Source organism: Hirundo rustica, chromosome 1 (assembly GCF_015227805.2).
Source record: "Hirundo rustica isolate bHirRus1 chromosome 1, bHirRus1.pri.v3, whole genome shotgun sequence".
Lineage (NCBI taxonomy): Eukaryota > Metazoa > Chordata > Aves > Passeriformes > Hirundinidae > Hirundo > Hirundo rustica.
In genome coordinates this window covers 89,351,853-89,374,943 of record NC_053450.1, presented here as the reverse complement: position 1 = coordinate 89,374,943, position 23,091 = coordinate 89,351,853, and the positions used below count along the sequence as shown (strand labels likewise).

At 39.8% G+C, this 23,091-nt stretch overlaps 2 protein-coding genes across 10 annotated transcripts in view; one reads left to right on the top strand and one right to left on the bottom strand.

The window, feature by feature from the left end:
* The window catches only part of MAK (male germ cell associated kinase), a 31,141-nt gene extending 14,552 nt beyond the window's left edge, over nt 1-16,589 (top strand). For 6 of the 9 annotated variants that reach the window (XM_040055584.1, XM_040055592.1, XM_040055575.1 and 3 more), the window contains 8 exons: nt 2,692-2,859; nt 4,579-4,893; nt 5,894-6,084; nt 6,596-6,726; nt 7,919-8,050; nt 9,858-9,932; nt 11,452-11,580; nt 14,321-16,589. In XM_040055584.1, the coding sequence (XP_039911518.1) occupies nt 2,692-2,859; nt 4,579-4,893; nt 5,894-6,084; nt 6,596-6,726; nt 7,919-8,050; nt 9,858-9,932; nt 11,452-11,580; nt 14,321-14,475 (1,296 nt within the window). In that variant the 3' untranslated portion in view covers nt 14,476-16,589. Of the gene's footprint in view, nt 1-2,691; nt 2,860-4,578; nt 4,894-5,893; nt 6,085-6,595; nt 6,727-7,918; nt 8,051-9,811; nt 9,937-11,451; nt 11,581-14,320 lie in introns of those variants that run through there. The other 3 variants (XM_040055638.1, XM_040055599.1, XM_040055645.1) reach the window with 2 other exon arrangements.
* Nucleotides 16,590-18,162: 1,573 nt separating this feature from the next.
* LOC120748814 (transmembrane protein 14C-like) lies at nt 18,163-22,768 on the bottom strand. Its single transcript, XM_040055656.1, has 4 exons — nt 22,596-22,768; nt 22,184-22,285; nt 19,152-19,236; nt 18,163-18,951 (listed from the first exon to the last, which is right to left on the bottom strand). The coding sequence occupies exons 1-4, from the start codon at nt 22,669-22,671 to the stop codon at nt 18,900-18,902; spliced, it is 315 nt and encodes a 104-aa protein (XP_039911590.1). The 5' UTR covers nt 22,672-22,768; the 3' UTR covers nt 18,163-18,899.
* Nucleotides 22,769-23,091: the final 323 nt, after the last annotated feature.

The window sequence follows — 23,091 nt, the reverse complement described above, 5'->3', positions numbered from 1 at the left end:
ACCAGCTCAGTATTTCAGAGAAAACTGTAGCCTTCAATAAAGACCTTAACAGTTAAGGACATAGTAAGTCAGCCCTGTAGGATCAGGAAACTAATTAATTATTTTGTGCCCCTGTCATCTGCTGAGCAGACTTGGGAATTTTTTTCTCCTTACAACAGTGCTAAGGCGTTCTTCAGGGACATTGCTGTGTAAAAGGAGTATTTAATATTATGACAGGAATTACTACAACAAATAATGCATTTGTGTCAAGTACTTACATTCTGAAAAATATTAGTTAATAGTCTGATTTTGCAGATAGTTTTACAAATACTATTTTTTCAGACATGCGTTTTCATTTATTCTGTTATCTTGCAATAATGAATTACAAGAATTATGCCCAGCAGCTATCTTCATTCCAGTTTACTTTTCTGTGCTTAAGACCATAACAACACACCAATGACTTCTGTGAATCTAGGTGTTTTAAATAGTGGCTGGCAACTGTGTTTTTTATTTTATAAATTAAGTTGCTTTATTTATTTTATATTTTATTTATTATTTATTTTATAAACTATTTAAATTGCACCATTCAAGGATTGGCAGTGGTGGTGCACTTGTACTATGTGAATTTAATGAAAAAATTGATGACAGTCTGAATAGCAGAGATTAATGAAATGCATTTTCATTAGCTGAAGGTTAGCAACAGCACTTTAAATTACTGCAAATTATTTTTTAATAAATATAAATTTATTTTTAATTTTTGCTCTTGTACTGTTTTCAACTTATCCCTATGCTTCATCAGTTCAACATGCAGCCCTTGGTACGTCTTTGTAAACTGTTCCTTTATTTCCAGCAGACACAGTGCCAAACTCAATAAAGAAGGGCAATGCAGTAAAGGAGGGAAGCCTTTCTCCATCGATTTAAATGAACAAACTGTTCTCTGAGGTGAAAAAGGAAGTCACTTGAAATCTTGAGACTTATTTTAAGCAGATGTGATTTATAATTATATTTGAGCTTTTTGTTACCACGGACTGTGCTAACAGAGCTAAAACTGTTGTACATAAAAAGATGAATAATGGATATCATGGTACCTTAAGACCAAATTGTATCAAATCAGTCCAGTTTGCCCTGTAGCAGTGTAATAACCTTGGTGGATAGAGGAAGAGCACAGATATCATACCCTGTCTTCAGTAAGGTTTCTGGTGCTGTCCCTCATAACATTCTCATCAGCATAGTTATATACAAACTGCATGATAAGAGCATACCTGTTTGGAAAGACTTACACAGAGACTAAGCTTCACTGGCTCTTACTCAAAAGATGATTTGAGTAGAACTCAAGTGGTTCTGCATCTGATGAAATTTTTTAAGTCGTATTGAAGGCCATCTGGTAGAGTAGATAAGCTAGTAGATGGCAGGCTGAGAAGAATTATTTTAGAAAACAAGATTAAAATTTAGAAGGATTTTATTTTTTTATTATAGAATTAGAGATGAGGCTTTAAAGAATTATTTTCAGTAGAGCACAGAATGCTGAAATTAGGCAGGAATAATCAGCTACATAAATAGCTGTGGATAACCATCCAGCTAAGACATCTGTAGGAGAGGCCGTAGGAGCTATTTAGTGTATTGTATGTCTGAAGACAAATATCATTACCAGTGTGTAGAAAAAGAAGTATTGCCCATTAACATGTGAACTAATCTTTCTGTTTCACTTGAATATATTATTATATTATATCCAGTTTAGAGTTTTCATTTTCAAGAAAGAAAAATCAGAGTCTAGAGAGGAAATAAAACTTAAAAAGCATAGACCCTAGGAACTGTTTGGGTTTCTTTAGCCTGTACAAGGAAAGAAAGGAAAAGAAATAAACCTTCCAGTGTATTAAAAGGCCACTCCAGAGGGAAGAATCAGATAGTCCTTCTTGGTATCTAAGGATGATAGGACACTCAACAATGGTTATTTATTTTTGTATGAGAAACCTCCATTTTCCTAATCTTGACGAGATTACCCTCTGGACTAAACTGTATAGACTGGCTGTGGATTGCCAGAAATTGGACGCTTTTTGAGACTTGGCACCCGTCAAGAAGGGACAAGGGCAAGGCGTAAATGATCTCTTGAGGTCTTTGATAATCCTATAGTTCTGTATTCCAAGAATGCAGTTATCAAGCAACGAAGGACTTCAAGGTTTACTTTTGGAAAGTTAAACACTTAATATCTTGTGGTCATGTTTTTTTTTATGTTGCAATACTGTCTAGTTGTAACTTAATCACTGACTGTCATAATGGTGGGATCAATGCTATATTGTATAAGCTGCATCATGGTTGTACAACTGTGGCATGGTGAATGGAAGGGCCTCACCTCTGCTATTTTCATAAAGAGAGCATGTTGAAATCAGCTGCTGTGCTTATTTCTGTGGCAGATGTTCAGTACCATTCCTGGTACTGCTGCACTCTGGTCTCCTTCAGATAGAATTATGTCCAAGTGTGTTATTCATGGTGATGGTTCCAACTTTAGCTACAGGAGACCTCAGGAGGACTGCCATTGGAGACTGATGCTGCATTCACTGGTGTTGTAGTAATTGTCATGGAAAACAGGAATGCTTGTTTTCAACTATATAGGAAGGAGCCATGCCGACCAAGCATGACTCAAGCTGCTTTAAATTTTATCTAAGTACATCTTTGTTATTTTTTTGGTGCTGATTTTTCTTTCCTTTGAAACAGAGTGACTGGACAGAAGGATACCACCTTGCTTCTGCCATGAATTTCCGTTTCCCACAATGTGTCCCTATAAGCCTAAAAACTCTCATCCCAAACGCAAGCAATGAAGCAATACAGCTTATGAGTGATATGCTGAACTGGAATCCAAAGAAGAGACCTACAGCAAGTCAGGTCTGAGTACATGAATGATTAAGTATAAGACCAAATTTTCTTGCATTGTTAAAAACTTGTAGATAGAGAGACTAATTGATTGTCATAATAGTGATGGGCACAAAACTTCATTTTGAATACTTTGGTGGAAAGAGGAGGTTCTAAACCTGGCTCAACAGACATCAGAAACTCTTCAGTATTTCTGCAATGTTGGCTTATCTTAAAATTATCTCTATACAGGACAGAGAAATAGCTGAGGTGCAAGTGTTTCAATTGTGCTGCCACTTTTGTTTTCCTCCCCGTCTGTACAAAGGGAGGTACTGAAAACTGCTTTTTGTGAAGCCACAGATGGAATGAAGTATGGAAGAGCTAAGGATTATTTTTACTTGGAATGTAAATTGTACTAAGTGATGAAGAAAGAACTTTGTGAAGAACATGCCAATAGGTCACAAAGGTCACAGTTTTTCTCCAAGTCAGTTTTCAAAAAATGAATGTCAAGTACAGAAGACAGTTACATTCTGTGGATTTTTTTTTTTTTTTTTGTATTATTCATACCTCATGTAATCCTATTTAGAATGTATAAAAAAGGAATACAACTGGGAAAGAAAGGACATATTGCAAGTTACCCTAGACAGATGCAGCATAAGTGATTCAGATGCAGTTAAGCAGATGGTACCAAATAAAGCAACCATTCTTCTCCACTTTATAAAACATGTCTATTGTACAATGATGGAGATCTGTCTGTAGTCCATTACTATGTACCTCTACACAAAACATTGTATGGTGCTTTATAAAAGAAAATAACCAGTTTTTACCCATGTTAGTTATTGAGGAAGCAGCTGCAGCAGTTGTATAATCTACAGTCAAAAGGAAGAGTTTAATGCATATACATGGGAGTGCGTTCAAAGGCAGCGATTCTTGAGTGCAGCTGAGGCAAAACATGTATTTGAGAACTAACAAAGAGTAGGATCCTACCCAGAAGGATTAACAGAGTGGGTTGTTTTGGTATAGGAGGAGGTGTGTTACTAAGGTGTGTCCATGCTTTACATCTAGGAGAGGACATGGAAAGGTCAGAGCAAAGGATGAAATTAACATCTGCCTTAAGATGGATGCTGTATTTTCTTAATAAACCCAATGAAGGCACAGCAAGCACAGTGAATGTATTTGAAAGAAAAGCAAAAGCTGGTGATAAGAAAAATGGAGGAGAAACCTCGCTCATTGCCATGTATGGGTTCTACAATTAGAGGATGTTAATCATCTCACTTCTGGGCTTTTTGTTGGTGGTGGTTTGGTTTTGTTTTTAGTTAAAAATCTCACCCTATTCACTGAGTTGCCAAAATACAGTCAGCAGTGGAGACGTGTATTAAAGCATGTGGTAAAGGTAGTGGAGATTACCTCTTTTAAAATGGAAATTTGTTACTGCATAAATATAGAATGGTGTTAAATGTATAATGCACCTCAAAACACAGACTCCACCTAGCAGTAAAGAAGGGAACAAAAGGCTGTGACTGCTGTCATATTGTACAAGTGGATCACTCTCAATAAGTTATGTGATGGGAAGAGTTTGAAATACACAACTGCCAGTTCTCAATACACACTTTACATATGATCTTATTATGCATCCATCTTCCATCTGTTCTGTAAAGCTTGCTCAAATGTTTCAGAAACCTGCCTGGGTCCTTGATGAGGTTACCAAAGTCAACTTTTTGAAGTAAAATTAGTGTGTTATATCTTCTGCAGGCGTTGAAGTACCCTTACTTTCAAGTTGGCCAAATTTTAGGACCTCCTCCACAGTATCTGGAGAAGCAGACTCCTGTTAAACCGGTTCAGCCAACAGAGCCAAAGCCATCTTTACCTAAACTGGAAGCTAAGCCAGAACCTCTGTCTTCACCTGATTTGCCTGACAAAACACAGCCACAGCCCTTGCCAAAGGTTAACCACCAGCCTCTCCAGCAAATCCAGTTGCCTCAGAATACGGCTAACCAGCAAGTACCAAAGCAGCAGCAGCCACAGGCACAACCACTTTTTCCAGTTATCAATAAAAACTCATCGCCTGTAAGTTGTCTTCAATAACTACAGATGGTTTTATTAAAAGTTCTTTATATGTTCAGCCAGGTGATCCCTTGAAAATTGTCACATGTTTTATTAGAGGAGATACAGATAGATAACTAGGGACTAATTGAGGATATAACTGTCTGCTTATTAAAATTTTATGGTAATAGATTGCTTGTAACAACAGTTCATTATAACAGCCCTCAGTGACATGTTTCTGCAGTAATGGAGTTGAAACAGCTGTCCGTTATTGACCTTGAGGAACAGTTCTCAAAAATATTGTCGGTACACAATAGAGAAGTGGAAAGGGAGAATTTCACTTGCCTCCTGCAGGGACTTACCCAGAAAGGTTCATCCAGTTCCTAGCCTTGTAAGAATCTAGCAATTATGATTTTTTGGAAGATGAATAGTAAACTTTGATTTGTAACTTCCACTTTGCTTTTGACTTGTACTCCCTGAACTGTGATACAAAGTATGTTAAAAATAATAGGTATTCAGAGAATACTGGAAAGCAAATGATAGTCAGATAGAAAGACAGTTTTAAATCTTAGTAATTTCCTTGGAACAGAGTGTTAATGAAAAGGCCTGACCATTTCTTTTACTTGCTGTATTTACTCTGGGGACACAGCAGTGTTCTGTACCACTGTGCTCTGTTTCTTGACAGCTCACCTACCACTGTCCAGAGCATGAGTTCAGCAAGATGCCAGAAACAGTGGTTGAACTGGGTTTGCAAACAGAATGTTTACCTCACTACTTCAGGTAGACTTCAGCAATTCAAGGGTGACAATCCAAAAGAACTACACTCCAAATACTTGTTGACATTATTGTTATGTTTTATGCTTAAAGTCATAGCGAGACTATGACCAAAACAGGTACAACACACTGGGAAAAATTCCCTCAAAGTCTGTAAGCAGTAGTCGGGAGTTACACTAGATACAAAATATAAAATTTTGGAATTTAATTCAAGTGTGTGGTTTTGTTTTTTGGTTTTTTTTTTAAATAGAAACAAGCAGCTAGTGGCCTTCTGAATGGTGTACTAGGTCCTAAAAACTGCAGAAGACGGTGGGGTCAGACTTTGGTAAAGGCTGTGGATAGCTGGGATGACTTGGATGACCAGGAGTTTGGAATGTCCTGTTCAAAGAAGCCTAGCATTGCACTGTTAAAAGAAAAGAAAAACAAGGAATTTCTTTTTAGGTAGGTCCTAAAATTATAAAATCACAATCTCTTTTAGTAAACAGTGTCCAGAAGTAGATTTATAGATTGATTAAGACAAGTCTATTAAAATTCAAATCACCAGAATTCTGCAAGAATTGCTTGAGCATATCAGCTTTGGGTGTTATGTTGTTATAGTCCCAGTAATATCCAAACAGAATCAAATTTGTTTTCAGGCACTATATGGTTCAGGTGTTTAAGAAACTATTTAACTAAAATTTTATATACTAACATTGCTTTCTTTGTCAGTTAAATGTTACTATGTTCTGCCATTTGGCCACATTTCCTTTATCCCAGAGTTGATACATTTCTTTCTTCAAATCCCGGGTCAGGCTGTGGGGAGGTGTTAGGCTTGACTGTTTCTTTGTGGAAACAGTCTCTACTGAGAAAAGTAGGGTAAGTGAAGAGCACTGTATTCTTCAGGCTAAGGTCAGCTTGTGGTATTTTGAGCTGGAGCCGTTGGTCACATGGTTTGAAAATTTTGATTTTTCAGTGTGCCAGAACCAAAAGCTTCATGCTGTATCCAGCCAGGAGGGGAAAACAAGATTCTGATGAGAAATGATTCTGAAAGATCAAATGCATCAGCAAAAGATTACTATCTAAGCCAATCAAGATATCTGCCTGGTAAGGTTAAAAGTCAATACATATGGAAAATACAAGCGGTGCACAATCTGTATGCAGTATATTTAAGCTTTAGATTTCTCACTGGATAGTTTTCTTTTTCACAACCAGGGTAAATTTTCAAGTTTTGGACTAAATGCCTTTCCCTGAACGTTTCACAACTGATGCAGCAGTTCCTGGCTGTATAAATATGGCAGGACCTTAACACTGCCTGTAGACCATAAAAGTTCACAGGCCCTCTTATGACCAGTATCATAAAATATCCTCAGTAATGTAAATCCAACATCTTTAGGATTACTGGAAATATATCCTGATTAATCTATAAGCAGGTTTCTTTTGGGTGGCTGCAGATTCGTGATATGAGAGCACCCAGAGGACTGTTTCTCTTGTGGCAGCATCTCCATGGGACTCTAAGAGAGACTCCTCTTCGCAAAGAACTGATGAATTATTATTTTTAAATGGTGAAACTGACTGAAAGTCACAGGTTTTGCCTCTTTATGTTGCTTGTGGAAAAGTGAACGGTTTGTGGGGGAGGAAGAGTGTTTTGAAAATTTCATTTTGATTCTTCTCTTAGTGTCTTAATACGTCTGTCTTTGTACCTTTAATTTTGGACCTGTTTTGCTTTTTTTTTCTCCCTGTCTCAGAGAGCAGAGTAAACACTCAAACCATCACAAGGGAATAATAGGTCCAAGGAGCATAGTTATTATTTATCCATATTACTTTAGTTCTGCAACCACTAGATCCGGGAGCTGCTTACGTATGTTTTAATCCCATTAACTGTTGTAATGCTTGTAACGTGCTGAAGTAACAAGAAGCTTTGTCCTACTTTTCAGCTTAACCCTTGAAGAAGTTTTATTTTCAGCCCAGTTTTTGATAAGTATTTTTAATTTGTGTGCTCCTTTTTTGACAGACAAAAATATCAATTATGAGATTATGGTTTCATAGAAACCACCTACCTGTACTAAAAGGTCTTTTAAATGTTCTCTTGAAAGCATGAAGAGAAGTGTTCTTAAATTAGTGTCACTGGTTTTCATGGTTCAGCTTAAAAATCTAATCAGTGGACATCGTTAATTTACATTTTGTATTTTAAGACAAATGATTCAGTGTTGGTGTTCTGTTCTAGAAATGTCATTTATTGGTTGAATTAAGTTTGAAATTTTGTATTTATAACATTTTCCATCATTTGTTTTCTAAGGCGTAAACCCCAAGAGCGTCTCTTTAGCAGCAGTAAATAAAGAAGGCTCACACGGAACCTGGAACAACCAGTTGTTTGCTAAATCACTGGCAAATGCTGGGGGAGGATTGACTTACAGCAGAAATAATACAGGTAAAAGTATATTTGAAAATGGTCACGTTAAATCTCCTCGTACTTTAGTTAGTTTAGTTAGGACCATCTGGTTTAACTTCCGCAGTTAAGTTTAGATTTTGGGATCTTTTTTTTTCCCTTTGTTTTAGTGAAAGACTCTTAAACTTTTTTATATATGATATGATGTATTTTTCTTTCAGAACATTAAGAAGGTATTGACCAGGCCCTATTCATAAAGTTCTGTCAAGATAAATTTTATATATAGTCCACTGAGACCATTATTTTACTGTATTCAGGCAAGTAGTTTAGCCTCATTACTGCCTGGTCCCTATGCCATGAAACACTATCAAACAGCAGTCTCACCCATGGAAACAAAAGAGTGGGTACTGTGCTCATGTAATAAAAGTGTTGCCTAATATTTTAGACATGTCTTTTATCAATTTACTGGCCTTGTCCTAAATCTTCTGCTGCAAGAAAAGCCCCCGTATTTCCAGGAAGGAACTTCCAGTGAGACTATGTTTTGTGAAGAAAACTATTATCAGCATTCTATAGAGTGAAGTCCAACACTAGTTAAACACTTTTAAGATTTCACTGAGGAAAGCATCAGTCTTCTCACCACCAAGCCCTATACCTCAGGCACACTGTTCCTCTTATGGGAGGTTACCTTGTTAACAACTCTGCAGCCAGCTAGCACGAGTCATTCTCCAAATACTTCAGTGCCAATAAACCACCCAGCTTTACATGCTTCTACAGCAAGAAATTCAGAAAGTTTGTTTACATGCAGATGCTGCACCCCCTTTTAATAGAACTTTAGTAGCCATTCTGCAGTGTCTGAAAGTCAAGTGAGCTGAAGTTGTTCATCTGAATTAGCATGCAAGATTTTAGAGAGTGGAAAAACAACGGTACCTACCAGAATTTTTTGTGGAATAGAAGAGAATTTTTAAAGCAATCCTCTTGTATATCTTTTTTAGTTTCTGAAATAGCGTATCCATGTGCTTCAGAAGTAAATTATTTATAACTAATCTTGCAAGGGAATCAGGCACAGAAAAGCAAATAACGGCTTACAGAAGTTTTCATCAATAGGCTAGACATTTACTGACTGAACTGCACTGAAGATAAAATTAGGATGAATGCTAATAGTACAAATCCTGCATTTGTTCTACTACCAAAAATTTAAAGGAAGAAAACACTAAAACTGATTAATTTTCGTTTGAAAGTACTCGTTATCATTTCCATCAGTATCTTAAATTGCACGTGATGTTTCATGTACTGGGGAGACGGCAACATTTAAGACACACAGGAAACACATGGAACCAGGATAGATGGATCACAGAAATACAATACTTGTAAACTATATCTTTTCTCTTTTTATACGGACAATCTAAAAGTCAACACTGCTGTGTTTAAATAATGATGTATAGTTTATTTAAGTGGGCTTCTTTTTCATCAGCCTCAGCATTGCTGTAACACAAAATAAGAGCAAATAGTTACAAATGCTTTATTTATGAAGGATTGTAAGTTTATGATTGGTCAACTTTGAAGATATGATCAAGTCCTTAAAATTGTAAATGGAATGTAATGCATTGTTGGTAAATCATATTGTTAGTCCATAATTAGAATGGCCCTTGTAAAGTAACCTCTTGGAGTAACATTTTCTGCTTAAGAAAACAAGGATAAGACATTATAATTACTGATGTGTCAGATATTCATTCTTGCTTGCTTTTTTCCCTCCTCATTTCTTTTACATCACCTAAATTGTTTCTTCATACCCTTCTTCTAAAGTTCTGTCCTTCTATCTTTTTCTTCCTTTAATTTTCCTTGTCTACAGATGAGAACTTAATTATACCTATTGAAAAGCTATCATGCAAAGAAAGGTTGAATGAAAAATTAGAAGATTCAAAAGGTAATTTATAGCAATTTTAGCCTCGTTCTTTGTACATTTCCTATTTATGTTTTACAGTTTCCATAATAAAAATAAAACTTATAATGCAGGTTCCTGGTGATTATATACTGCCATTTTCAGATGCAATCTGTTTTGTCAAATCTTGCTTTCTTCATTATGGCTTATTCTGGATTCTTGGAACTTACTGTGCTTTAAAACGCAGAGAATATTTTATTACCCTAATCATAACCCACAGCAGGTCACTGGATAACGGTGAGGAAATGATCCTCATGCAGCACATGCATATCCCCTCAGGGATGGCTTGTTTGTGACAGCACTCAGGACATGCACCTTTTTCTGCATTTGGGTTCTCTACCCATTACACTGACCATACAGTGCTGTGTTTGCACAGGTTTTGGCGGAGTTATCTTAGAAGGTAACTCAGGATTCCAGGCTGCCTAGTTTGTGCCTTATAGTTCCACTGCTCTAAAATTATCATAGAGGTTTGAGAGCATTTGTGTGAAGAGGAACATTATGGGATTGCCCAAAGGCCAAAGATTTAGAAGACAGAAAAACTGGCAAAGCAGATACTGTGTTTTACTGTAACTGCCACTGAAGCTGTAATGAATATGCTCACACTTGATAAAGGTCAAAATAAACTACCGTGTATAGCCTTCTACTTCACAAATTTAATACTGCTGAACACAGAACCTTACCACTAGAGAAATGCATTTTTCTCAGGACATTGTGCCAGCACAGCCTTAACATTGTCCCAAGTGATGGCGTACATGAAGACGGTAAGGAATTTTCTTGGATCAGGCAGTAAATATTGTAACAAATCACTCTTCCACTGGACACTAATTTCATTATTAGTTTTGTGTGTACATGCACAATGCTTCCTGGCTTCCAAATAAGGATGGTTATGTCAACCTTCCCAGGGTAGCACTGCTTTAAAGAAAGATCTGGTCCAAAATTAGGCACAAACAAAATTACGACCAGGGTTAAAGAGAGAGAGTAATTGGGTCTGATTTTTATAGCAGGCCTTTAACTGTGTGAACTGTCCAAGTCAACTTCAAGTGGTGCACCACTTTCCACAAGAGACATTGGATTCTATTCTTTTTGATAGATTTAGGCCAAACATGTTGAGCACAAGAGTAGTACTGAGCACTAAAACCTGGTTAAACCAGCTTCCAGTAAAGCAAGTAGATGTAAACAAAAGACCCTGCATTTCTCTGCAACTCAGTGTAAACCTTTCTATGTGGTCTTAAGTTTAGTGGAAGTACTAATGAAATGTTCATCCTGCTCTTTGTCTTTATTCCTGCTGAATTTCTGTCTGCCAAGTGCTGACAAGGGTCCAGCTAATATACAAAGCAAAGAATGAATTCAATGAAAGAATGTTTGTTTTTCAAGAGACAAGCACTAGGGAGCGTTTAAAGAACACTCTTACTTGGTACTGCAAATATAATTTGAAGTGACTATTGAAAGTAGGCAGAGTTTTCTGAAAGCAGCTGAAAATTCTAACATTCTATAATGTCAACAGGAAATCCTGGCTTTTTAAGTAGTGGTGCTTACAACCCATCGGGACTATACACCTCTTCCTTCCATAAAAAAGAAGTTGGATCAGCTGGACAACGGATACAGCTAGCACCTCTTGGTGCACCTGTATCAGGTAAGAAATACTCTTTTACTACTCTTATTCAGGACAAAGGGAAATGTTCGTTTTTCCATGCATCTTGAGAGATATATTAGCCCTTGGTAAGGTTTTCCTCAAGTTTTGTAAATAAAATTGTAGGGAATAAATTCTTCTTAATACAAGGGAACTGCATGAAGGTGCCTAGAGGCTGTCCTGATAGTTGGAGAAACTACTGCTACTAGTAACAGAGAAAATAATTACAAAAGGTGCAAAGATTTGGGCCATTTGTTAAACTACTGTTCATTAGTGATGATGGGCTAAGTAGAATTGTAAAACCATGTAACTCCACAGCTCTATAGTAAACGGTCGTGTAGTTCGGACTCCATTCATTTGTTAAAAACAATGTGAAATCCGTTCTAAATGTAACTGCTACCTTGGATCCTCTGCAGTGTTGGTGACATTCTGAGCACCTTCTTCATTGTCATGTTTCTGATTCAGAGAAGATGTGCAGAAGTGCTCAGGATGCAGGAGAAACTGGTTTGAGAGTGAAGATTTAGAGCTGTTGTCCACATCCAGTAGCCCACTTCCCTAGTTACTTCAGAGGAAATAGCAAGGCCCTAAACCACTGGTGAATTGTTTAACCCAAGGGTCCATGGCAGACCAATCTGATATGGTCCTGCTTAATAATGTTGTCTTTTTGTTCCTTTGAGTTACCTGTTCTCCTTAAGAACTTGCAAGTGGCTTCAGAGAACTGGAGCAGGAGGGACGGAAAGAGATGGCACACAAATATATATATATATATATATATATAATATGCTTAGATGTATGCATATTCTGTGTCTGACTTGATCAGAAGCCCGCCAAGGAAGGAAGGCTGGGGCTGCACTTCATGATCTTACTGATTCATTGCTGAAACACAACTGTGAGAGTTGATTTGTCACAATGCATGGATCAGGAAGTTCATAGGAGGACAAAATCTGCAATTCTTTCTAGACTGCTGTGAATAGTGGGAGGAAAAAAAAAAAGGAATCATGTGGTATTCCAAAGGAAATAAAATTTACTGTTAGTCTGTAATTAGAAATGGAATGTGGGTAGTAGAAAGTCTGTAATTAGAAATGGAATGGGGGTAGTAGAAGTCAGAAAGACTGGCAGATGGAGGTCAATTAAGATAGTCTTCCATGTCCTGCAGAAGAACAACAATCCTATGGCTTAAACCACTCATATTTAGCTTAAAGTCTTCAGACTTGTATGGGAAGAGAGATAAGGACAAAGCAAATGGCAGTTTTTATCTCCTAGATGTCAGTACTTGAACATTGACTCTTTGCTTTATATTATCCAAAATGTAGTAAGTTATGCTCTCAATTGTTTTTGCTCTTTTAATTTTTTAATTTTCTGTTAAATTTTTATACCATAATCTAAATAATTTAATGTAGTGTACAAAATCCATTTTTTTTTCTGAGGAAAATACCAGGAAAAGTGACCTTTATTGCCAAGATAGTGTACGCTGGAATCATACTTGCTGATGAAAGACAGGAAATGCTAGCCTACAATAAAAAGAAACAGTTTTCAAAGAGGTGGAGACCTGACCCCCAATTTCAGCTCCTTGATGTTCTCCCTTTTTAAATGTCTTGATTCTTACCTGTTCCTTACCAGGTTCAATCCACTGCTGAAAAACACTACCAAAACCAGGTGGTTTTCTGTAAGAAACAGAGTGATACCTAGGCATCAAAAAAACTATTTAGTTTATATGTTAAGTTTTGTTTTAAGGAGTATCAGTACATAATAAGACTAAACTACAAAAGTAGGAATGGAAGGGGCAGGATCTACCTTAGGAATGCTAAGGAAACAAGGGTAAGGTGTAGCAGGTGTCTGGATAAAAGGGGTCCTTGGCTGGCTGATTTTAAAGACTTGGGAAAATGGTTGAATTGGTCATGAACATGAAGAAATGTCAGCCCCTGCAGCAGGGCAGTTACTTTAATCACATGAAACTCGAGGAAGTAGTAACTACCTGAAATGGCAAAAGGGGAAACCTGAATAGGAAAGCCAGGAATACAGTAGTGCACTACTGACAGTGCCTGAGATCAGAGGGTACCAATATTAAGAGAGAAAAAAAGCCTTCAAACTTGGGATAAATCTTATGAAATCATTGGAGAAATGGGAAATGGAGCAAAGAAGACGTGCCACCAAGTACACCAGGAGTTCTGAGATAAGCAAAAGGGGAATAAAAGGCATTTCGAAAGGAACAAAAGGGTCTCCAGAAGCTGCATTTCAATCTAAGCTCTCTGAATCTTAATCACTTTATCAATGTTATAATGACATGCTTTTTAAAATATTTGAGATAGAAGAAATAATACTTTCATACTGTAGCAGTTTTGTAATAGGATACAGAGTTGTAAGCATTTGCTTCAGTTTTTCCACTGAATTTCATTCTCTGTGTTTTCTTGAGGGATTGCTGCAAAACAACTATTCAGTAGATGAGAATAATACACACAAACTATTGGAAAAAATAATCTTGTCTGAAAACAAGCATAAACAGCATGTTGTCAAGCACATGGTGTGATTCTTGGGGTTGCCCTGTGTGGGGCAGGAGTTGGACTCTACAATCCTTGTGGGTCCCTTCCAGCTCAGGGTGTTTTATGACATATGGGAGACCAAAGCACCCTGCTACATTAGCATCCTTGAGTACTATGTCATCTGTAAGCTCTCATTCTTTTCTCTGTAGAGGAGTAAAGTACTTTTTTAGTCATAATTAATTCTGAGTTCTTGTTCCTTTCAGATTATTCCTGGAAAAACAAAGCTTCTCGTCCTCCGTTACCAGGTCCTACTTTCAATGCAACAGCAAAAAACATGAATATCTTAACTCGCCCCCCAACAATTCAGCGAGTACATGGAAGAACAGACTGGGTGGCCAAATATGGAGGGAACAGATAGAAAATGCCATCCTGTGTGGATATTACATGCTCTGTGTTCAGTTCTTCTGCACATGGAAACCTGAAAAGCCTATTTGCTCCAGCTTTTCCTAAAACTATGCAATAATAAAGAAGAAAAAAAACACCTGTATAGTACATATAAGACCATGTGAAATACTGGCTGTAAAGTAGGATGCAATGAAGTATTGTACAACACATATTGCCAAAACTGAGATGTAGATTTCACACAATGTTTTCTATAGATAGATCTCCTGTTCTCATACTCTTTGGAACAACTAGGGTTAGGGTTGTTCATCTAGTGCAACATCTGCTGCTGGGATGTGCCTGAAACACACAAGCAGTGCAAAGAAGGGCTGAAGCAGAGCAGCACCAGGCTTCCACGAGTTAGGCTGGTTCCTTAGCAGAAGATGAGAGTGAAAGCACAGATCTGATTTTGTGAAGAACAGCAGTCTCCTGCAAGGATTTCAGAACTCACTTGTAACTAAAGAGTTACTCAGGGTCTGTAAGGTGCAAATATTCATGTAGCAATGAGAACTAAAACCCTTGTAGTAGTACATAGGCAATCCACTGATAGATACTACACAAGGAAGGTCTAGAAATCTGGCTGATAGAAGGATGTTGAATGATATAGCAATATTGGAAAATAGCTAAACAAGTACTGAATACTATTTACCGAGCTGTGAAGTGAAGCCTATCAGATTCTGCTGTTTTAATTACCTTATTGCCATTTTTGGTCAAAGATCTGTAGAGATCTCTGTCCTGTCAAGGGAGTGTCACAGTCTCCTTTTAAAGAGCCTAAATCACTGTAGTCTGTCAGTCGTTTTAAGGGTGAATTAGCCAAAAAATACCTAAGTTATCACTAAACCCTTGTTCCTACATGTCCTTATTGGGTGATCAGACTAAAAAACAGAGTTTGAATAGGCTGCATGAAGAAGAGTATTGGTCTGTTCTTCAAAGATATTGCTTTCTGTTTTAAATCTGAAAGGCCAACTGAGGTACCTCAAAACAGAGATAAAACTTAAATAATTCAGTATGTCACTGTTTATATGCTCATTCATACTTTCCCCAGCTTTTATGCTAACTTTTATAATAATACTGCCCAAAGGAATTTGCAATGTACAGTAAATTGTTTATTAGGATGTTGAGCTGGGTTACTTCTGTTAACAACTGCATTTAAAATAAATGCTTTAGACTTTATAGTAACATTAAACTTGCCATTTTAACATACAAACTGAGTATCCTCTTTAAAGATGTAAAGTTGCTAATGATGACTTCAAGCATTGCAAAAACAAGAAACTTGTGTGGCTTTTAAATGGATATTGAAATTTAAACTCCTGTTGTTGACCCAGTGTCAATATGGGTTATGTTATTCTTCCTAGAAAGCAATTTAATCTAAAACAGTTGTACCAAAAGGTCAAATATTTTGTTAGGAAAATTGTACCTAAAGAAAACGCCACTTTTTTTAATACCGTAAGAGCTATGCGAGGATAGAGCTGTCTGGTTGGTAATGCACTAGAGAGTTTAATTCAATTGCCACTGGTCTGGGATTAAGTATTTGTCATTCTCTTAGTACTAAGAGATGTCCCTATGCTACTTAAATGCATCTTAATTTAACTGCAGAACATATGTGTAACTTGCTGTGTCAATGAAGGACACCCTCAGACAGTTTGCAACAGGCATAAAACCTATTATTTTATAATTAAAAACCAGAACAAATTAATCACTTGTCTCTAGTACAAGATGCCAGTGACAGTTAAAATCACAGCCTGGTCAAGGAATTAACTAATTATGTGCCGATAGCTCACGTGTCTGTGAGTCACCTTAGAGGAGAAAAATAAACAGGTACTATTTATGGCACTAAATATGGTTAGAGGAAACATGCTGTCCTTGTCGCGTACTAATGAACCTTGAAAGGGCTTTGACGTAACCAGATCAGTCTTGTCCACAAGCAAAGCGTGACAGGTGTTGAATAATTCTTGTTGCAAACAGCAAGAAAAGGCTAACAGGCTTTGTACAGTCATTTAACTCTGATTCATTGGTACACATTTGACTGCTAGTGCAGAAATGCTTAAAAAAATATTATATGCAAATAAAATTTCAAAGGGGCAAAGAGTATGTAAGGCTAAGATTTTTCTCTTGTTCTTTTACTGCTGTTTATCCTAAGCATGAGCGTTCTACCACAAATTCTAAATTACTTCTACCAGCAGTTCTCAATTCAACCTATTGCTTCCCCAAGCTCAGAAAACAGCAGCATGAGTTTACACTTCGATCTAAAAGTTTAAAAACTTACCAGTCCAGTTTTCTGATTTCTACTGTCTTTATTCTGTTAAAGACAACTGCAATTCAAATTCACAAGTTATCTGATTTGAGAGCAGCATTATACAACTTACAAAACTACTGGGTCATGTCTGTTTTCAGTTTATTGCAGGAGATGCATTTATGTTTGCATCTATTCCTACAGAAGAAAACTGCTTCAATAGTAATATGAAGAGGCAAGCCCACCCCCTTAAAACAATTTAAAGAGAAGTCTGTTAAATGCTAATGTCTGGCTTACTGACTATTTCAAATTAGAACAAAGACATGGAGACACCTGCCCACCAATGCTGGGTCCTGGGCTGGAATTAGGCACTTAAAAAGGTGACATTAACAAATAATCTGCTGTCCTGCACACCCTTATTTCTACACAGGAGCTAGGAGAGAAATGTAAATACAGGTGAACACCTGAAGCTGAACTCTGCAGGGTGGTGAATTAAGAGCTCTAAGATGATGCTCTGAGCATGGTTCTCCATCCAGATCTGTCTGTGCTCAAGCCAGCTGTGACCCAAGCTGTCTGGCCTGGGACCAGGCTGCTGAGACTCTCGCTGGAGCTGCATCCGTTCCTGGCCACGTCCCTTCAGATCTGGAACTGATGGACCTGGCATCCTGGCTTGGCCTCAGCCCCGCCCCATCCCTGTGACTTGCCTGGCAAACCACTGCCCTGCTGGCAGAGCCAAGGTCACTGTGCTGCCTGTTTTGCTGTGAGAAGGGAGGAGGGAAGGAAGTGCCTCTCCTGCCAAGGTACTACCCTGGTACTCAGAGAATTCTGAGCAACTCCAGAGCTGGACCAGCCCTCTCGCTTCAGTCTCTCTCAGTACCAGGCACCAAAGCAAAAAGGTTGAAGAAATCAAGCTCAGGATCTGTGCAAAAAGGGACATAAGTTAAATAAGGCCAGAAAAGGGATACATTACCATCCATGTGTATCTTCCAGGATATTTCTCTGTGGAAATTTTATATTTAGAATGATTTCAGACATTAAGGGAATCAACTGAGAACAAAGACTGATCAAATAAGCCCTTTGGTCTTTAAATAAACTTTCATACAGTGTTTTCTAAATCTAAAATAGATTATCCCCTCAGCAAAAAACAAAGCAAAACAAAAAAACAAACAAAAACCAAAAAAAAAACTAACCCCAAACTAAAAAATTTTAATGTAATACTTGCCTGATTATGTGGTGTGTATGCTTTTGTGCTCTCCATCTCCCTCCCAGTTCAGACGTTTATATTTACAAGTCACTAGATTCAGGGATAGAAGAGATTATTTATACAATTCATGCTTGCAAATATATCCTGACACCTTGCAGGAAAGGCACCAAACTGTATCAAGCCAGATGAACAATTAGAGACAAAATAAGCTACATAGAACACAAAAGTTTGCAATAATAATTTCTTCGTTTATTTAAAATAACATTTTAATAAAGCTGTGCCTACAATTCAGCAGCACCTAATAAAGATTATTTTTGATTTATGAGTAGTAATCTGTAAAAGTGAAATGAATGACATCTGGCTGAGCTTACAAGTGATGGCAAGGCATGGGTATGCATTTATTGCATTACAGCAGAGCCTCGACAGCCGGCTCCGTGATTGTGTTTTGTGGCACCAGGTTCTAACACGCAGTTAGGGAGAACAAACTCCCTGACTGACAAACACTGTGAATGGATAAACTGGCATGGAAAGGGAGATGGAACATCATAAGCACGTTTATTGTATTAATTACTAGTGACAAATGGGCAACTCCTCTCCCCTGGTTTTAGAGGTATACATGAATTTAGAACAGGAAGTCAGATGTGCATTTAAACATCAATATTGCAACTGTCTGAATGCAAGGGCCAGGAGGTCTTTGCTGACACTAAGCTGCAGGACCAGAAGCTAAACTAATGCTATACTCACATTTTCTTGCTTGCTTTCAGTGCAGAAAATGTTAAAGACAAATATTGTGACAAGGGCTCTCTATGTCGGTCCTTCAAAAACACAACTCATGTGCATTAGGATATGAAAAATACAAGGCACAAGTAGCAGTGCCTTTTCCACTTAAGTGCAGCACATTTAGGCAGTTGCATTTTTGGACTTCTCAGTCACGTCTTCAAGTCACTTGATGCAGATTTATGGCTTAATAGGTTTTTTCCATCATCTGCAATCCCAGCCGTCCAACCATCAGTAAACTGTGGAACAGAACAGTTGTTATAAAAACAGGGAGAACAAGAAAGAAGAAAACATTGACATAACTTCATTTAGCTGAATACCACCACAAGATTTCATTTTTCACAGAATTTACCATATAACATTTTTAAAACAATATAATCCACACCTAAGTTAAGTATTTATTCAGTAGCACAGACAAAAACAAAGGACAAGTGGTTACCTGGCACCGGCAATTATCCCTGGCATCGCCTTTTTGGAGTTGTAAAATCTCATTCCCATAACAGCAGACAAGGTGCCAGATGCCACTGTTGAAAAGAAGCTCAGTGAAAACCATTTGACACAAAAATGCCAGTGCAGTGTTGCCACACTTGGACACTGAGCAGCGCCAACCTAAAAACAGACCTACACATACAGACAGGAATTCCTCCCTCTGTGAGTAAACAATTTGATTTCTTCAGCATGAAAGCTGTCATTACAAGCTTCTCAGCAGCTCTGATAAGCATGCTCCACTACTCAACAGAAGAGAGGAGATCTCACCAGGCCTGAGACCACAGTGTGATCACCCACAAACTCTAATTCTCTGAACAGGTCACTAGCTCTCCCTCAACCCTTATTTGCAAAAGAGTGATTATTCCCTCGAACACAGGCAGGCTCAGAACTGCCAGACAGCTGGGATGGTGACAGTATTCACTATGTGGGAGGTAAATATTATTTACACTCACATTTCTCTGCGACATTCTGAACTGGAAATTGGCACTAAATACTACAACTGGACAGAAAATAACCCCACTTGAAAATATTATTAGAAAACAGAAAGTAATCCAAAGGATCAAACTGAAAGAGCAATTATCATCTTAGACATTACTCTAAATTATTTTATCTCCAAATGTGGAAAAGGAATCCATTCAACATTTACGTGAAATTTACAGTGCCATTGTTTCTTTAAAGAAGAAAGGTGGGTGAAAGTGCTGTATACCTTTTTCCAAGGCCTCAAGTTTGTTTGCATCACACAGGGTAAAAGCTATTCTAGAGATACTCTGTCAAGGTTCTATTTCTGCATTTCTACCCCTGATGTACTGGCACCAAGTTATAGCTCTGCAGGAGCCACAGCTGCACATCGCAAGGAGGGCTGAGGAGGGAGGGAGGGATGGATGGATGGAGGGATGGATGGATGGAGGGATGGATGGATGGATGGATGGAGGGATGGATGGAGGGATGGAGGGATGGATGGATGGATGGATGGATGGATGGATGGATGGATGGATGGAGGGATGGATGGATGGATGGAGGGATGGATGGAGGGATGGATGGATGGAGGGATGGATGGATGGATGGAGGGATGGATGGATGGAGGGATGGATGGATGGATGGATGGATGGATGGATGGATGGATGGAGGGATGGATGGAGGGATGGATGGATGGAGGGATGGATGGATGGATGGATGGAGGGATGGATGGAGGGATGGATGGATGGAGGGATGGATGGATGGATGGAGGGATGGATAGATGGATGGATGGATGGATGGAGGGATGGATGGAGGGATGGATGGATGGAGGGATGGATGGATGGATGGAGGGATGGATAGATGGATGGATGGATGGAGGGATGGATGGATGGATGGAGGGATGGATGGATGGATGGATGGATGGAGGGATGGATGGATGGATGGAGGGATGGATGGATGGATGGATGGATGGATGGAGGGATGGATGGATGGATGGAGGGATGGATGGATGGAGGGATGGAGGGATGGATGGATGGATGGAGGGATGGATGGATGGATGGAGGGATGGATGGAGGGATGGATGGATGGAGGGATGGATGGATGGATGGAGGGATGGATGGATGGATGGAGGGATGGATGGAGGGATGGATGGATGGAGGGATGGATGGATGGATGGAGGGATGGATGGAGGGATGGATGGATGGAGGGATGGATGGATGGATGGAGGGATGGATGGATGGAGGGATGGATGGATGGATGGATGGATGGATGGAGGGATGGATGGATGGATGGATGGATGGAGGGATGGATGGAGGGATGGATGGATGGAGGGATGGATGGAGGGATGGATGGATGGAGGGATGGATGGATGGATGGATGGATGGATGGAGGGATGGATGGATGGATGGATGGATGGATGGATGGATGGATGGATGAAGAGCTGTTCTAGACTGCAACATATCACTGCTTTTAAGAAGTCCATTTGAAAGCACTCCATGCACCACATCAGGATATACAAAAGCTGCTCATCCCTCTTCCATGACACTGCCTCAAAACCTGTGCCAGAGATGCACAGCCACTGCCATATGCATGCCAGAGTGGAAGGACAGTTCACAAATGGGAACTGTGCTTTACACTGAGCTGCATTTTACATTTCATTCCTTACCAACAAGATTGGTCCTCTACAGTGACTTGATAGAGCCTTTCAGCACATTAGTCTTTAAACCAATGGTTTAAAGTAGTCTTAAATCACTGTACAACTATAGTATCATGGCACTAGTAACACTATGGAAAAGTTACAGAACTAGCAGGATCCTCAGGAAGTCATCTAGGATATCCTGGTGCCTAAAGGCATGATCAGTTCCTGATAGTGGTTTAACCAGATATCACACTCCTGCAGCAAAATAACTCCCTGAGGTTCACCTGAGTGCTTCATAATACTTTGCACAGTGATTTCATCTTTCTCCATCCCCTGAAGAGTTAACAGCCAGCATAACACCTACAACTTCTTGTAAGTTTTACTGTAAGCGAGCAGAATAGATCACTGCCTCTTTTCTTTTACATACTGTTTCTTCCAATGCATGACGCATTGGAACACGTACTGCTCTTCTGAGATGCCTGGGCAAACCAGGGTTCCATAAGGCCACATACCACCTGTCACAGTGCTGTCACTATTGCAAAAATAGTGCTTATTCCACCACCACAGGCTAAAAACGCTGCTTCAACCAAAAATTTTCCACGTATGTTTCCTGCACCTAATGTGTTGGTGTAGCACATGATCTGATCTGGCAGAGGAGACAGGTATTTCTCACCAACTCGGATTCACACAGGACAATCCAGGTTTTCGACCCAGGTATCGGCTCTTACACAAATACCTCCTGGCTGTGGGCAGGAAGTCCTGCCGCCACTTACAACATCTGTATAGGTAAAAGGGCACAGCGCAGCTGAAACATGCTAGAAAAAAAAGAGGTTACTGTTCCCACCGCCACCAGTAACACACAGCACTCGGCTGCCGAGCAAACTTACCGAGGGAAAGCCACACATTCTTTGGATCTTTGGACTGCTGGTAAGCGCCTAGTCCCGCTAAGCCGCCAAACAGAAGGCCGGCAGCTAGAGAAGGGACGCTGCCTTGAATAAAAAATAAAGCAGTCAGCGGAAGAGCACACCGAGTCAGTCGGTCACCAAACGAAAGCACTTTGCGAGTTCCCCGTACTAGTACACCCACAAAAAGCATTAGGGGTTAGGCTGAGGGGCTTGGGGAGTTTTTTTTAAGATATTTTGCAGACCTCCGCGAGCACCGTTTCGGTGGCCACAAGGACTCCACGGGACTTGCGGGGTCCCTGCGGCAGCGGCGCCGGAGCGGGGCGGAGCTGAGCGGGGGCTGCCTGCGGGCACGACCGGGACAGGGACAGGGACAGCCACGGCCACCAGCACTGACCTGCCTTGGCGTAGCCCGCGACACCGCCCGCCGCCACCAGCGCCGCGTAGCCGAAGCCCAGCCAGTCGTACTCCATCTGCGGGCAGCCGCGGAGACCCGCGCAGGGCCGACCTTGGGCCGCCCTCCCTCCGTCCCTCCCGGTCCCTCCGGGTCCCTCCCTGCCCGGCCGTCCCGGTGCCGCCTCCCGGAGGTCCCGCCCGCCGCCCGTGACGGCACCCGGGGAGGGCCGCGCCGGCCGCACCGCGGTGGCGATGATGGATCCTCGGCTCCGGGAGGATTTGCTTAATTGATTGCCCGCGAGTAACACAGTTGGAAAGTCAGAAATTAAGCAGAAAACACCCTTCTCCCGTTTCTTCCCAGGCTCGGCATCACCCCGCACTGCCAGAGGCTGGGAAGTGAAGGTTGCGGTCCGTCCATAGCGCCTCTTCCGTGCTGCTGCTCCCTCCTCGCACTCTTGCCGTGCTCTAGCGTGGTGTCCCTCCCACGGGAGACAGTC

Coding starts and splice junctions, on each gene's coding strand:
- LOC120748814 (XM_040055656.1), bottom strand. CDS start 22,671: ATGGAGTACGACTGGCTGGGCTTCGGCTACGCGGCGCTGGTGGCGGCG. Junction 19,237..22,183: donor GAATGTGTGGCTTTCCCTCG/GTAAGTTTGCTC, acceptor TCTTTTCAACAG/TGGCATCTGGCACCTTGTCT. Junction 18,952..19,151: donor GGGATAATTGCCGGTGCCAG/GTAACCACTTGT, acceptor TCTGTTCCACAG/TTTACTGATGGTTGGACGGC.